At 43.2% G+C, this 13756-nt stretch overlaps 1 protein-coding gene across 2 annotated transcripts in view; it reads left to right on the top strand.

The window, feature by feature from the left end:
* The window catches only part of jmjd1cb (jumonji domain containing 1Cb), a 97211-nt gene that overhangs the window by 34201 nt on the left and 49254 nt on the right, over positions 1-13756 (top strand). For both annotated transcript variants that reach the window (XR_011077869.1, XM_068583968.1), the window contains exon 2: positions 8763-8945. Coding sequence is in view for 1 of the 2 variants with exons in the window: in XM_068583968.1 (XP_068440069.1) it covers positions 8763-8945 (183 nt within the window). In the remaining variant the exon portion in view is untranslated. The remainder of the gene's footprint in view (positions 1-8762; positions 8946-13756) is intronic.

Below are 13756 nucleotides of genomic sequence, written 5' to 3' on the forward strand. Positions count from 1 at the left end.
AGTTAAGGCTGTAAACAGGTCAACGTCTTACAACATGGAACACTTGGAAGTGTAAACATCGGTGGGAGTTGATAGCGAGAACCGAAACACAGTCGCAATCGAGTGCCGAAAACAGGTGAGGAGCAGGAGATGAAAGCAAAGTTAGCTGTCATTCAAAGCCCAAGAGACGGCCGAAGCCTGGGTCAGGTTTCAGTTAGAAGCTGCTACACAAAGTGGAAGTTTAGCTGGTGATTCTCAATCGCCCAATGTGAAACAAAAACAGTGACTTCCATTCACCTCAACACACACTTCTTTATTACTGTACAGCTCACGTCTACTAGCAGCTCACGTCTACTAGCAGCTCACGTCTACTAGCAGCAGCTCACGTCTACTAGCAGCAGCTCACGTCTACTAGCAGCAGCTCACGTCTACCAGCAGCTCACGTCTACCAGCAGCTCACGTCTACCAGCAGCTCACGTCTACTAGCAGCAGCTCACGTCTACTAGCAGCTCACGTCTACCAGCAGCTCACGTCTACTAGCAGCTCACATCTACTAGCAGCAGCTCACGTCTACTAGCAGCTCACGTCTACTAGCAGCTCAGTCTACTAGCAGCTCACGTCTACCAGCAGCTCAGTCTACTAGCAGCTCACGTCTACTAGCAGCTCAGTCTACTAGCAGCTCAGTCTACTAGCAGCTCAGTCTACTAGCAGCAGCTCACGTCTACTAGCAGCTCACGTCTACTAGCAGCAGCTCACGTCTACTAGCAGCTCATGTCTACTAGCAGCTCATGTCTACTAGCAGCAGCTCACGTCTACTAGCAGCTCAGTCTACTAGCAGCTCACGTCTACTAGCAGCTCAGTCTACTAGCAGCTCACGTCTACTAGCAGCTCAGTCTACTAGCAGCTCAGTCCACTAGCAGCAGCTCACGTCTACCAGCACCTCACGTCTACCAGCAGCTCACGTCTACTAGCAGCTCAGTCTACTAGCAGCAGCTCAGTCTACCAGCACCTCACGTCTACCAGCAGCTCACGTCTACTAGCAGCTCACGTTACCAATTTCAACACAGGTTTGACGTTCACAATGCAGCCCTGAACCCCCCCCTGCGTAAATGGCTACTATCGTTTACAGCCTTTTGGCATCCGCTTGGTCCCAAAATCAGGGTTCTCGTGACATCCCTAATGTAATCATGTGTGATTATCCCTGCATCTAACAGAACCAACCCTCCTATCCCCTCATCATCCCTCTCTCTCGCTCTGCCTCTCTGTCTCCCTTTGTCCTCATTCATCTGTGTCTTCTCATTGAACAATTGCCCCCCCCCCCCCCCCCCCCCGATTTTCCCATGTAGCAATTTTAGTCGTAATGACACCACACACACACACACACACACACACACACACACACACACACACACACACACACACACACACACACACACACACACACACAGACAGTCTCTCGCCTTCTCTGTGTTTGTATGAGGGAACATCACAGCAGCCCTACATGAATTTCTTTTTTGCATGATGAGATATCTCTCTCTCTCTCTCTCTCTCTCTCTCTCTCTCTCTCTCTCTCTCTCTCTCTCTCTCTCTGTGTCTCTCTCTCGCTCTCTCTCACGCCTCTCAGTAATTGCAAGGTGAAGCCAGCATACCAGCACCTCAGAATCTGCTTCATATATTTATGTACCTCTGGGGGACCATCTCTCTATCAAAGTATCTCTCTCTCTGTCTCTCTGTGTCTCTCTCTGTCTGTCTGTCTCTCCCGCTCTCTCTTCCTCTCTCTCCCGCTCTCTCCTTCGCTGATTGATATTCTGTAGTGGTAGAGAGTAGAGAGCTGCAGCAGCATCATTTGGTCCGTTGTCAGGGAAGGGAGCCTTGGTTACGGTGTTGTCAACCCGATTGCCGTTGTGGTAGGCTAGTCACTCTGTTTCCAAGCAGCTGGACTCTCCTCTTTCTGTTCATCTCCTCCATCTTCCTTTTCTTTTTTGTTGCAATGTTCTGCCTTCATACATTCTGCCCTCATAGCCACATTCTGCTCCATCACTGGGTACAGATGATGCTCTCATCTCCGCTTCCTCTTTGTTCCTAATATCGCATCGCTCCGTGCTTAATTTTCCGTCACTGGTGATGCCTTCCCCCTTCATCATTATCGTCTTCCTCTTCTCTTCCTTGCCTCTCTTTGTCCATTTCCTCCCTCGTGCTGTTGAATTCGTTGTTTTTTATCCTGTCGTTTCCTCTTATTTTTATTGCCGTTTCCTTCATTACATTGTAATCAGATTCATTTTGTTTTTGCTTTCCCCCTCTCCATTTTAAAATCAAATCAAATGCACTCCTCTAATTATCAGCAGTGTCACTTTCCTCCTTTTGTCTTGTCTTTTCTTGTCCGCTGGTGTCTGTTTACACCCCAAAAGAGCTTTGGTCTTTCACAATGATTGCAGTTTTTTATCGATTCACTGAGTGTTTCCTTTAGTCACTGTTCCCTTTTCAATGAGACCATCTTCTCCGTTATCCATTCCATCTTCTTTATTTATCTTTAAAGATAATGACTTCTTTGTTTCTTATGATCCTCTCTCCTGCTCTCGTATTGTTTGCCTCTTCTGAGGATCTGCAGGTCTGTGTTCTTTGACAGTTTCACACAAGTGTCATTTATTTTTTTACTGCTGCCTTCAACTCTGCTTTCCCTTCGTGGTTGCTAAATGAAAACATGAACGGCTCTATCCTTAAATCTTAAATCTCCTTAAATCACCAGATATGTCCTCACAAGGTTTCTTGGAAATAAGTCATTCAGCGGAAGGAAAACTTAAAGGAAGGGACAAAAGAAATATGAGCCGACTCCTACCCAAACGGTTCTGTTGGCTCATCCCTGAATTGATTTATAGTAGCTACGTTACATTCGCAGGACGGAAAAATAAAATAATCCATCTGAAAAAAAGCTGAACCACATCGAAACCTTTTCCTGCATGACATCGCCGATGTTTCTAACAATGACATACGCCAACACAAGTGCCATGTATGAAACAACATAGTCTTCCCTTTGACAGATACAGATTTTTAGAAATATAGAGATGCAATCAAGTCCGGGTTCTACCACCAGAATATATTTACACTGCAATGAATCCTACCGTCACGAAGGTTCTGATATTCCATTCACAAGTCAAGTTTGGAGATTTCAGATCTACATCATGCCGAGATACGGTTGTTCCATCAAGATGGACTAGACATTAGGATGGAATCTCTCATGACGTGTCCCTTTATTCCAACATCAGTGCAGCATTCAATCACCCCACTCCATTCAGTCAATCAACAACGTTCTAGTCAAATTAGAGGGGTAAAAGAAGGGATAGAGGTATCCTATTAGCCTGGCAAGTCCACATTTTTTCTGTGCAGTCAACCTCAATAAATCAGATTAGAGCTTTTGGAGAGTAGGATAGAGGTGTGTGTGCGTGAGAAACACAACAACTTCACTGCAGCAGGATGAAAGTACGGTTGTGACCTGTTTGCCTCCTCACTCATCTCGTTTACATGAAAATACAATAAGAATTGTAAAATTAAATTCAAATAAAGAGAGGAAATAAATGACCCTTTTCTCACGTGCAATTTAATCAGTAAAATCCCAATATACAGAAAGCTACATGCAGGCATGCACACACACACACACACACACACACACACACACACACACACACACACACACACACACACACACACACACACACACACAGATATACAGTAGTAGTGCACATCATATCAGTAGTAGTAGTGGTGCACACAGAGTTGTCATCACATTCATAATCCAGCCAGAGAGCACAGCCTCTGTTCTTGTATCCTCTGTTTTCTTCATCAGTTTGTGTTTGTCTCCAGCTTTCTCCGGCGCTCTATTTAAAAGGCAGATTACGCCACTCTGTCCGCATTGGTCGCTCGCCGTCATGCTTCGTGCTCATTGGCTGCCAGAAAGCGGATCTGCAGCCGTTAGTGATGGGCAGATTAAACACACATTCACATATACGGTCATGGTATAGAGACACACACACACACAGACTCACACTCCTGTGGCCTCAGCCGTTGTTCTTTACATCACACTCGAGGCCTTTTTAAATAGACAACCATGTTTCTCAGGGGGAAGGCTGGTGCATTCACTGGCTTCCTGTCCTATCTGGGGATTTTATGGGATTTATGATGAACAGAAATGGAAGGGTTGAATCGCGACACTAAAAGTGTGCTTCCCTTTTTTATTTTGAGGCATTGTTTCACCGTTTGTCAATGGAGGAAAGTGTGGATAATATTTAATTGAAGTAGTATTACAACAGAAAAGTTGATTGTGGCTTTGAGCATTCTGAAATGATGATGTGTGTGTATTATTCATTTTCGATTAAACTTATAGTTTAGTTTACATGCACTACTTTTTTTTAAATATGTGAATGTGAAGTATCTATATACTTTTTAGTTTTTTTTTAGTAGACGAAAATAATGCAGATAACAAACACGCCAATGTGATGACACGTTATAACCTTAAAAGCGAAAAAAGAAATGAGAAATAAAGTAACTAAAAGCCGGCCGTGGCAGTATCCGTTATGGCCTTGATGCTGCTGGCACGATGCTTACTCTCATGTGAGAAGTTCCACATGCAGGTAGCATCATCGGGCCTAAAAACAGGTCCATCTGTGGGCCACACACCCATACACACACACACACACACACACACACACACACACACACACACACACACACACACACACACACACACACACACACACACACACACACACAGTGTGGAAGCCGGTCGTCTCAAATGACCTGAGAGAATGCAGTGAGCTGTATTCTTGCTTCGCAGTCGGTGTCTTCATACTAGCGTGACACGCGGCCGTGGTGGTGATGGTGGTGAGGGCCATTGTTGCTAAAATCAGATGCTGTGCAGTGTTTCAAGTGTGGCACCTGCTCTCCTTTGTTCTCTCTGTCTCTTATTCCTGCCCCTCTCTGTGGCTGATAGAAGCCTACTGATTCTGTGAGTGTGTGTGTGTCTGTGTGTGTGTGTGTGTGTGTTAGTGTCCAATACTCACTGCTGCCTCCTGTTACTATAGCAACAAAACCTCCCTGTTCCTACCATGTGTACTCCCAACTACTCAGTGTGCGTGTGTGTAGACGGACCACAGCATCACCCTCGCTCTGGACGTGTGGAGATTATCAATATTCTGGCGTACAGTATTGTGATCTATAAAGCAGTTGACTGAACAAGCACTGGCCCAGACAGCATCATGACAAACACACACATGTAGTCACACCGCTCGCCCTGCATCTGTGTGCAGGGATTTTAACATTTCTTTAGGCTGTCGTTTGACAGCTTTAGAGAACAAGGCTCATCACACAGCTGCTGCCACTGTGGCGCGCACACACACACACACACACACATGGACACACATGTGAGGTGATTGACCCGACGGGTTTTGTGGGAACGTCTCACTCTCCCTGTCGTCGTCCGTCATCTTGTGACAGTGACAGTCAGCAGATTGTGGCGAGAGACAGACGAGGCCGCCTGCCGCGTTCACATTGTGATGATCAGGAGAAGGATTTCAGCCGTCAAAAAAATAAAAATAGGAAATTGCCATATTAAGTTTTTGCATTTGGAGAGTCCGAGTCATCATGTTAACAGTTAAAGCGCTTCACAGGCATTAAAGTGGTAAAAGTAAAGAAAGGATTGTATGTTGAAGTTTGGTGTAAGGGGCTCGAAGCAGCCATGGAGGCCAGTTCTATGGTTGTCTACGTTTTCTTTTCCCAGCATCGGTCCACTCACCTCAGCCCTATAATTCACTGTCCCTACATGGCCTGTTCTTGGCTCTGTGCCGACGGGCAACACTTAGTGTCAGATTGAGTTTTAATGGTACGTGCTGACATCCAGGCTGGGGATGATGTGTAAACGTGCATACGTATTCGTGTGTGTCCTGTTTGTATGTTTGAGGAATGCTACTTTAGCTACCTTTTTTATTACAATAACACACACACACCTGATAAAAATGAAGCACATCTATTTCTTGAGACGTATGGATCGGCATTGTCATATCTATATGATTCAATATTATTACTATTAAGAGATGGGTGATTTAGGGAAAGAAAAGTTAAAAATACCAATTAAAATGCCAACAGTCCTTGACTGTGTTTGGTGTTTACTTTTACTCAGAGGGACTCTGCTGCATAATCAGCAGCTCCATTAGCATGTAGCTCTGTCTCAGCTCTCATTCAAGCCACACAGGACCTTGTTTACTCAGAAGTGGCTTCTTGAAGGACCTAAATTGACTGGAAACTGATCTACTCCTGTTTGGACTCTTTCTCAATTGTGGAATGTGATAAGCTAAGCTATATAATGTGTTTTTTTAATAATCAACAGTGATTACGGACTGTTCTCATATTTTATTGTCTAATGTTTTGCATCATTCTTGTAATGATATGTGGTGTTGAAACAATAAGTTTATCCATCAGTTTAGTGATGCATCAACTGTAACAATACTGAGCTGCTCTCCGTTTTCTATCTTTAAAGCTGTGATTATCTTTTTGGGCTGAAGTTATTCTTCTAGAGTCTAGACAGAGCTAGTTAGCGTTAGCAGTGCAGCCCTTCTTGGCTATGTAACGGAGCTAATGTTTGCGGAGGTTGTATTATTATGAGGTTGTATTATGACTCGTTCAAGCTCTGCCTGGTAAAAATAAGTATTGGGCAAAGTTACATTTCTTTACCATGATGTTTTCAAATGTAGTCATGTAAAATTTGTTTTTTTGGTAAGGAAATTGAATATATCCATTTTGAATAAAGATAAATAGATATTAGAGAGGGATTTTTGAGCTGTTTAACTTTCTAACACTGGCTCTAAACAGATTATAATATATCATCAAAACAAGAAATGCCATGAATGTTTTTTCTATCTTTCAATTGAAGCAAATTTATTTATTTCGATTTATTTTCCAATCATTTAAAATTTGTGTTTGATGACAATAACAAAATAAAAAGATCAGTTTACACTGACTTAAAAAAGATTTTTTACGATAGTAGTTAAAAAAAGTGCCGGGAGCTTTGAAACCCCACTATGTAATCTGGCTCTTCAATACACTCAGTAGGTTTGCTTTGGAAAGATAATATTACTAAGCAATAAAAAAGGCCGATTTTTATAAAAGAGAAACAAATGATTGTTTATTTCCTCTTGTCCTCAATAAAGAAAAAGTGTTATACACCTGATTAATTCATGGAATAATCAGTACTAGGTCGATCAAAATAATCTGCAGCCCTCATTATCTTTTCCAGTCGCAAAATCTCCAACAACTAATCTAATCAACAACTAATTAAAAACATAAAACAATCTGTCAACATATACAGTGGATGGATGGTGACAACAACAGGAGTGTCCCTAAATGAGGCGATGCTGACCGAGTGAGCAGCTAGTTAAGAGACTAATGGACAGATGTTGGTGTGGCTGAGTGACAGATAGGTCTGCAGTGAGTTAGACGAGAGGAGTGGAGGATAGAGGCTGGTGGAGCATGTGACTCCACCCGCTGAGGGTTTAGTGTCCTGGAATGACTGGCCCTGATAAAGAGACCAGGGATCAGTGGAGACGGATGTGTGTGGTGCGCGCCGGGTCATAACGCCAAGGATGGATGGCGGTAACACTATACAGACAGGTGGTAAAACAAACACACACACACACACACACACACAGACTGCAGCAACGGCACACAAAGGGAGGACCCACTCAGGTAGCCACCTCCATGCCTGCTGGCAGGGAGCAATCGCTCAGTCGACTGCAGTAGTGCATCATGGGAGAGGGGGAGGGCGGGAGGCTGACTGAGGAGAGATGCACCCGTTGATCCTCGCTCTCTCGCTCTCTCTCTCTCTCTCTCTCTCTCTCTCTCTCTCTCTCTCTCTCTCTCTCTCTCTCTCTCTCTCTCTCTCTCTCTCTCTCTCTCTCTCTCTCTCTCCCTCTCCCTCCCTCTCTCTCTCTCTCTCTGCCTATGGAGGGAACAGCGGGGGAGGGGTGAGCTCTATAGAAGCAGGAGTGAGGGAACAGAGAGGAAGATCAGAGGGAGGAGTGAGTGAAGATGAAATGAGATGAAGAAAGGAAGATGGCTTACACACACACACAGTCTGTGATCAATCTGCGTTTAATATGACCTACCAATAACCATACTAGTAATACTATTTTGTTAAATATTTTGTATAAAAAAATGTATTTTTTTTTATTAGTGAAGCCATGTGACAAAATAAAATATGCATTGTGACATGAACATCAAAGACAGACATACAGACAATGACATGAAGCATTTACGGTGACGTATGTAATGATGCAATGATGTGTTGAGTTTATATGCCTTCTAAATTGTATTGTTTGTACGTGTTAATGTGCATACTTTAGTACTGCCTCTCTTCTATGCAAGTAGTGCAGAAGATATAGAAAAAAAACATTGACAATAATAAAATCATTATGGTGTGATTCTTGCGGTGGTCTGTGTTTTCTCACGTCTGTAGAATTTGATGTCTTCACGTCTCAGCAGAACCCCACAATGTTTCATTTAAAGTGCCATTTTTTTTAACCCTTTTTATAACAAATGTTGTGATTTGAAAATGGCAAGGGTCTGTGTTCTGATTTTGATTAATATTTGGATTCATTGTGCAGCCCTATGCACAAGTTATTATATAACTCCTTTTTCTCATCCCTCTTCTTCTTCTTCTCTTTCTAAAACACAAATTTAAAATTGCACTCAACTAACCGATGTTGTCACTGACCGTTGCCTCTCTGTGCCGTGTGCAGGTATATGTGGAGTTTGACGACGAGGAGTGGGAGAAGAGAGAGTGGGTGAAGGTCTATGAGGATTTCCAGCTGTTTCTGCTGGAGCACCAGCTGGTCTGGGCCAAGAGGAAGGAGGGAGCAGGAGGCGGAGCAGGAGGACTGCTTCAGGGAACCAAGGCCAAACACATACAGTGGCCTGCCCTGGTAAGACCTTTTGTGTTTCTATTTATAGGCCGCACACGGTAATAGCAGGAGGACCACACTGCTGGGTCCTTCTTGATCCTGGCTTTGTGCTGGTTCACGTGTCTGTCTGTCTGGGTGGTGGCTGGGCCGCCCTGCTGTGTTTACCGGCTGTGTCTGTTTTATCCCCCATTGTTTGGCACATTGACACGCTTTTCCATTTCTTTGTTGTTTTGAGACTGATTTCTTTGCAGCTTAGCGACTGAACGGGTTTGCCCTGAGTCGCCTGACATTCCAGGATCCCAGGGACTGTCTAAGAAACAAGTTGGTCTAAAAGAGCGAGATAAAGGGAGAGAGGAGTGGACGTGCTTTTTGTCACCTCCTGTTACTTTGACTTAAAGGCTATGATTGAGGTATTGCTTCCACACAGCTCTCAACATGGCAACAACCAAGCTGGCGGCAAACGGTGCTAACAGCACAGACTACAGCAACAGTACTGATTGCTAACAGTGTTTTAGGGGCTACACATCCACAACAATAACTATCACTCTTCTATATCTTTACATTGCTGCTTCCTTACTGCTTACTGCTTTATTAATGTAAATATGACATGTAGCACTTACTAATAATGACAGAGATGCTGCTTTTTGTTTAATCGTATGGGTTTGTAACTGAGTTATTACTGCTTCTAGTGATGGTTGTGCTGCACTTTTATATTGTAGTCAAGAGCAAAAGACACCACAAAACTGCAGGAGGGTTCAGATGTCAACATGTGACATCTGATAGTGGTTTTAATAGTTGTGTGTGTGTGTGTGCGTGTGTGTGTGTCTTTATTAATGAACACATCAGCATACTGCATCTCTGCATTATATACACACACACACACACACACACACACACACACACACACACACACACACACACACACACACACACATGCCCTTTGGTGTGGTGCTGTGGTTCGTGGTTTTTTTGTTGTCACCTGTATGTCGCACTGTTCCTCATGCACTGCATCACAATGTACACACTGCATCACACCATAGACACCGCATCACACCATAGACACTGCATCACACCATAGACACTGCATCTCACCGTACATGCTGCATCACACAACACTAAAACACAGAAACCTCTATTTTTTGTGTGTGTTTGTTTCCGACAGGATCTAGTTCAGCAATGTTTGTCATATAGAGTTTTTGTGTGTGAGTGTTCTCTACGTTGTGTGTGTTCTCTCTGTGGCTCCGACTGTGGCTGTGAATGTGTCCGCACGGAAATGTGATTCACTGTCTTGATTATGTAATAGCAGAGTGCACAGCACCATCTGGCACAGGCATAGGAGATAAGAGTTCAAAGACTTACACACACACACACGCACGCACGCACGCACACACACACACACACACACACACACACACACACACACACACACACACACACACACACACACACACACACACACACACACACACACACACACACACACTCCGTTTTTTTCCGGTTGTTTGTCTGTCTGGCTCCTCCTGTTTTTTTTACACTCACTGTGATATCATTGCACTTTCACTGCTATTGTCATAGCAACAGAATCAAAATGTAGTATAGTACGTACACACACACACACACACTCATATATACACACACACACACACACACACACACACACACACACACACACACACACACACACACACACACACACATCCATAGTGGGAAATGAAGCCGTGAAGCTCAAGAATCAGTGATTTCTGCAAGACAATGTTCAGTGATGCGTTCAGTTTTAATGAATAACAATGAAAGGATAAAATTGAAAGAGTTCTGAGTGAAGCGGATCATCAAGAGGCATATCCTCATCAAATGATGATCAAAAGTCAGTATATGAACCGTTCGGATCTTATGTGGATGTATAACTTGTTTTTTCCAACGTCAATATTACGATTACTTTCTAATCAAAAGTCTTCCACTCAAAGCGATTAATTTTCCGATATGATAGTCTGCTACGATTTGATGTTTAGCCCATTAATCTTTAATTGTGTAATTGTTTAGCTCTACAGGTCATTTCAAGGGGTCATTAAGTTTTCACTGTGCGGCAGTAAACGCGGGTAAATCAGTATTTCTGTGAAGGCAGTATTAATGTAACGTGCAATGCCACAGGCATAGCTGCAGCCGGAGGATCCAAAAATCGTATCACTTCAGCATAGAGTATTCATTTTTATTGTTCAAAAGTCTGCAGTGTGGCGCCGCACCGAATGCTTTGAGGTTTGGTCAGTAATAGTAATAATAAAATGTACAACCGTGATTCTTTTCTAACGTTTTCCATTCAACCCGCTTCAGATCCATCACCCGGTTGACACTTTCTTATTATCCTAAGAGTCATCCTCAGACCAGCCAATGAGCTTTCCTCAATTCTCATCAGTAAACAAACACATTGAGCACCCATTTCTGGTTTTAGCAGTGTTTTGGACAAACGCTTGCACTTCAGCATAATATTCATAGAAGCTGTGTGCTCCATGAAAACAAAAGGCGCATCAGTTTGCGTCTGAAAAGGTGTGCAAACGACAGATAGGTCCTCATGTGTTTCAGAGCCGCCTCCCATACAGACTCAGTGGGAGAGGAACTAATCCCCCAGGAGCTGGATAATCCACATGTTTCATGGATTTTCCCATCTCAACGACAAGAAACAGCAGAGAGTTTCACATGGCCTTGATGACAATTTGCTTCCTGTTTACACCGCTACCCCCAGTACACGTGAACGGTCATGTGATGTTCGTTTTCAGGTGTATTACTTTGAACTGAGATCATTTTTAAACGGTGCTGAAATGCTCGAGTGTAGAGAGATTGCTCCCTTTTTAGAACGTGTTTGCCTGTGCATGTGCGTGTGTGCGTGTGTGTGATGACAGGTGGTGTTAGGTGACGTAAGGCTGCAGTGTCATTTATTTCTCCTGTAGGAGAATGGCCTTTTTCAACCCACACACACACTGAGATGTTTGTGACTTTGTGTGTGTCTGCAGCTGTGTTGATGCAGACATCTTTTCACAGAGCGAGAGGGAGATGATAGGCAATTCATGAGTTTTAGTTGAGGACGTTTCACGAGTACCTAGTCGATGTCTAAATTCTGGAAGCGTGATGAGCTTAATTTGTGCACAGGCATGATGTGGTTATCACAGCAATATAACATAATAATAAAGGTAATCATGACCTGTTTGACACACACTAACGTGTTTATTGCTGTTTTGATATTGAGAATCGTGGAATTTCCCTGCTATTGGTATCAACTGCTACATTTCTGGTATTGTGATATCCTCAGTCCTAATCTGGTGTATGACTCCTCCACGATTGGTGTCAGCAGCTTAGTTGTCACTATTTTCTAATGTTATTAACCAAAATGAGAAAATAATGAGGAGATAAGTTGATAATGAAAGAAAGTTTTCTGTCAAATGCAGAATGCTCTAGAAGTACACTTTTATTTGCTGGCATGGTTGTTTTTGATTTTCTAAGGACAATATTTAGTGATTTCAGTAAATTGAGCCAATCAGAAGTGTAACAGGCCCGCCCTCCTGCTCTGCCCACCTAGGTTAAAACCAGTAGCATTGTTAGCGATCCGTTGCAACACTAACACACATTTACACGCACACACACACACACGCAGTCTGACTGTCACAGCTCTGCTTTTCTCGTATTGTTTTTGTTCACAGGAAAGGAAGCATTCACGCCTCCCCATTCACTGCACTGTGTGTGTGTGTGTGTGTGTGTGTGTGTGTGTGTGTGTTTGTGTGTGTGTGTGTGTGTGTGTGTGTGTGTGTGAAACAAGTCTTCTGCAGGTTTCCTGTCTGCCAAGGGACTGATAAGGTGTTTAGTGAGGCTGGATTTGCTTTCTTTTCCTCTCTCTCTATCAAGTTCATGCGGCAGTGATGTAACTTAAATGCTAAAGTGTCTATATTGTGAAACTGATGTTGTATTTTGGGTTGTTCTTCAAAGTTCCTGTGTTTCAGTTTCAGTCTGCTGTCCGTTGAAACTGATGGTTGGCATGTAAAAGGATCCGTTAACTGGGCCTTTTCTGACTTCTGTTCAGATCTCGTCCGTTGCTCGTTCTTGAAATATTATTTGAACAAGAAAAGTAGTTGAAAGAAAAATAAATCACTGTTATTTTTAGGATCAGTTAAAGTATAAAAGATTAAGGTGTGTCCTAAAATCTTGCTGGTTCTGTGGTGCAGATGGTTCACATCTTACATGAAGAGCTCTGATGTAAGGCAGTATTAAATGTGACATTCATGATTATTTAGTCTGTCAACTTACAGGCACATTGAATCGTGGTAAAACGACTGAATATAAGAAGTGGACGTTGAAAGCCTTGAGTTTGGCTATTTCGGCTTGGCCATCTTGGAATACAGCCCTAAAGCATACTCCTCTTTATGCTCTACTCGACCCAATACCTGACGAAGCCATTTTTATCACATTGACGTAAACCTCAATGCCCAGAATGTTGTGAAGCACTGAGGCAGTGCTAACTTGTTGCCTGTCTGTTGTGTTACTGCAGTACCTGACACTTCCATGCATTTTTTCACATCTCTGTTTGTTTTCAATTGTGTTTGCAAATGCTCATAAACAATGGAAACCAAATGTAAAATCTCAGCACTTTGAAAAAAGGTCATCCAGGTTGAGCGTAGCACTCGGAAGTCGTTTCTATTTGAAGTCAATACACAGTGCTGTATTTAAAACCAACACAATTTACATCTGAATCCATGTATCCAAATCCCCTCTGCTGCACATGTGTGCTGTGGTCTCGGGAGGCAAGGGCGAGTAGCTCTGTCTGTCTGTCTGTCTGTCTGTGTGTGTGT

Source organism: Clinocottus analis, unplaced genomic scaffold (genome assembly GCF_023055335.1).
Source record: "Clinocottus analis isolate CAN_PGR_092001 unplaced genomic scaffold, fCliAna1.0.p SCAF_19, whole genome shotgun sequence".
Taxonomy (NCBI): domain Eukaryota; kingdom Metazoa; phylum Chordata; class Actinopteri; order Perciformes; family Cottidae; genus Clinocottus; species Clinocottus analis.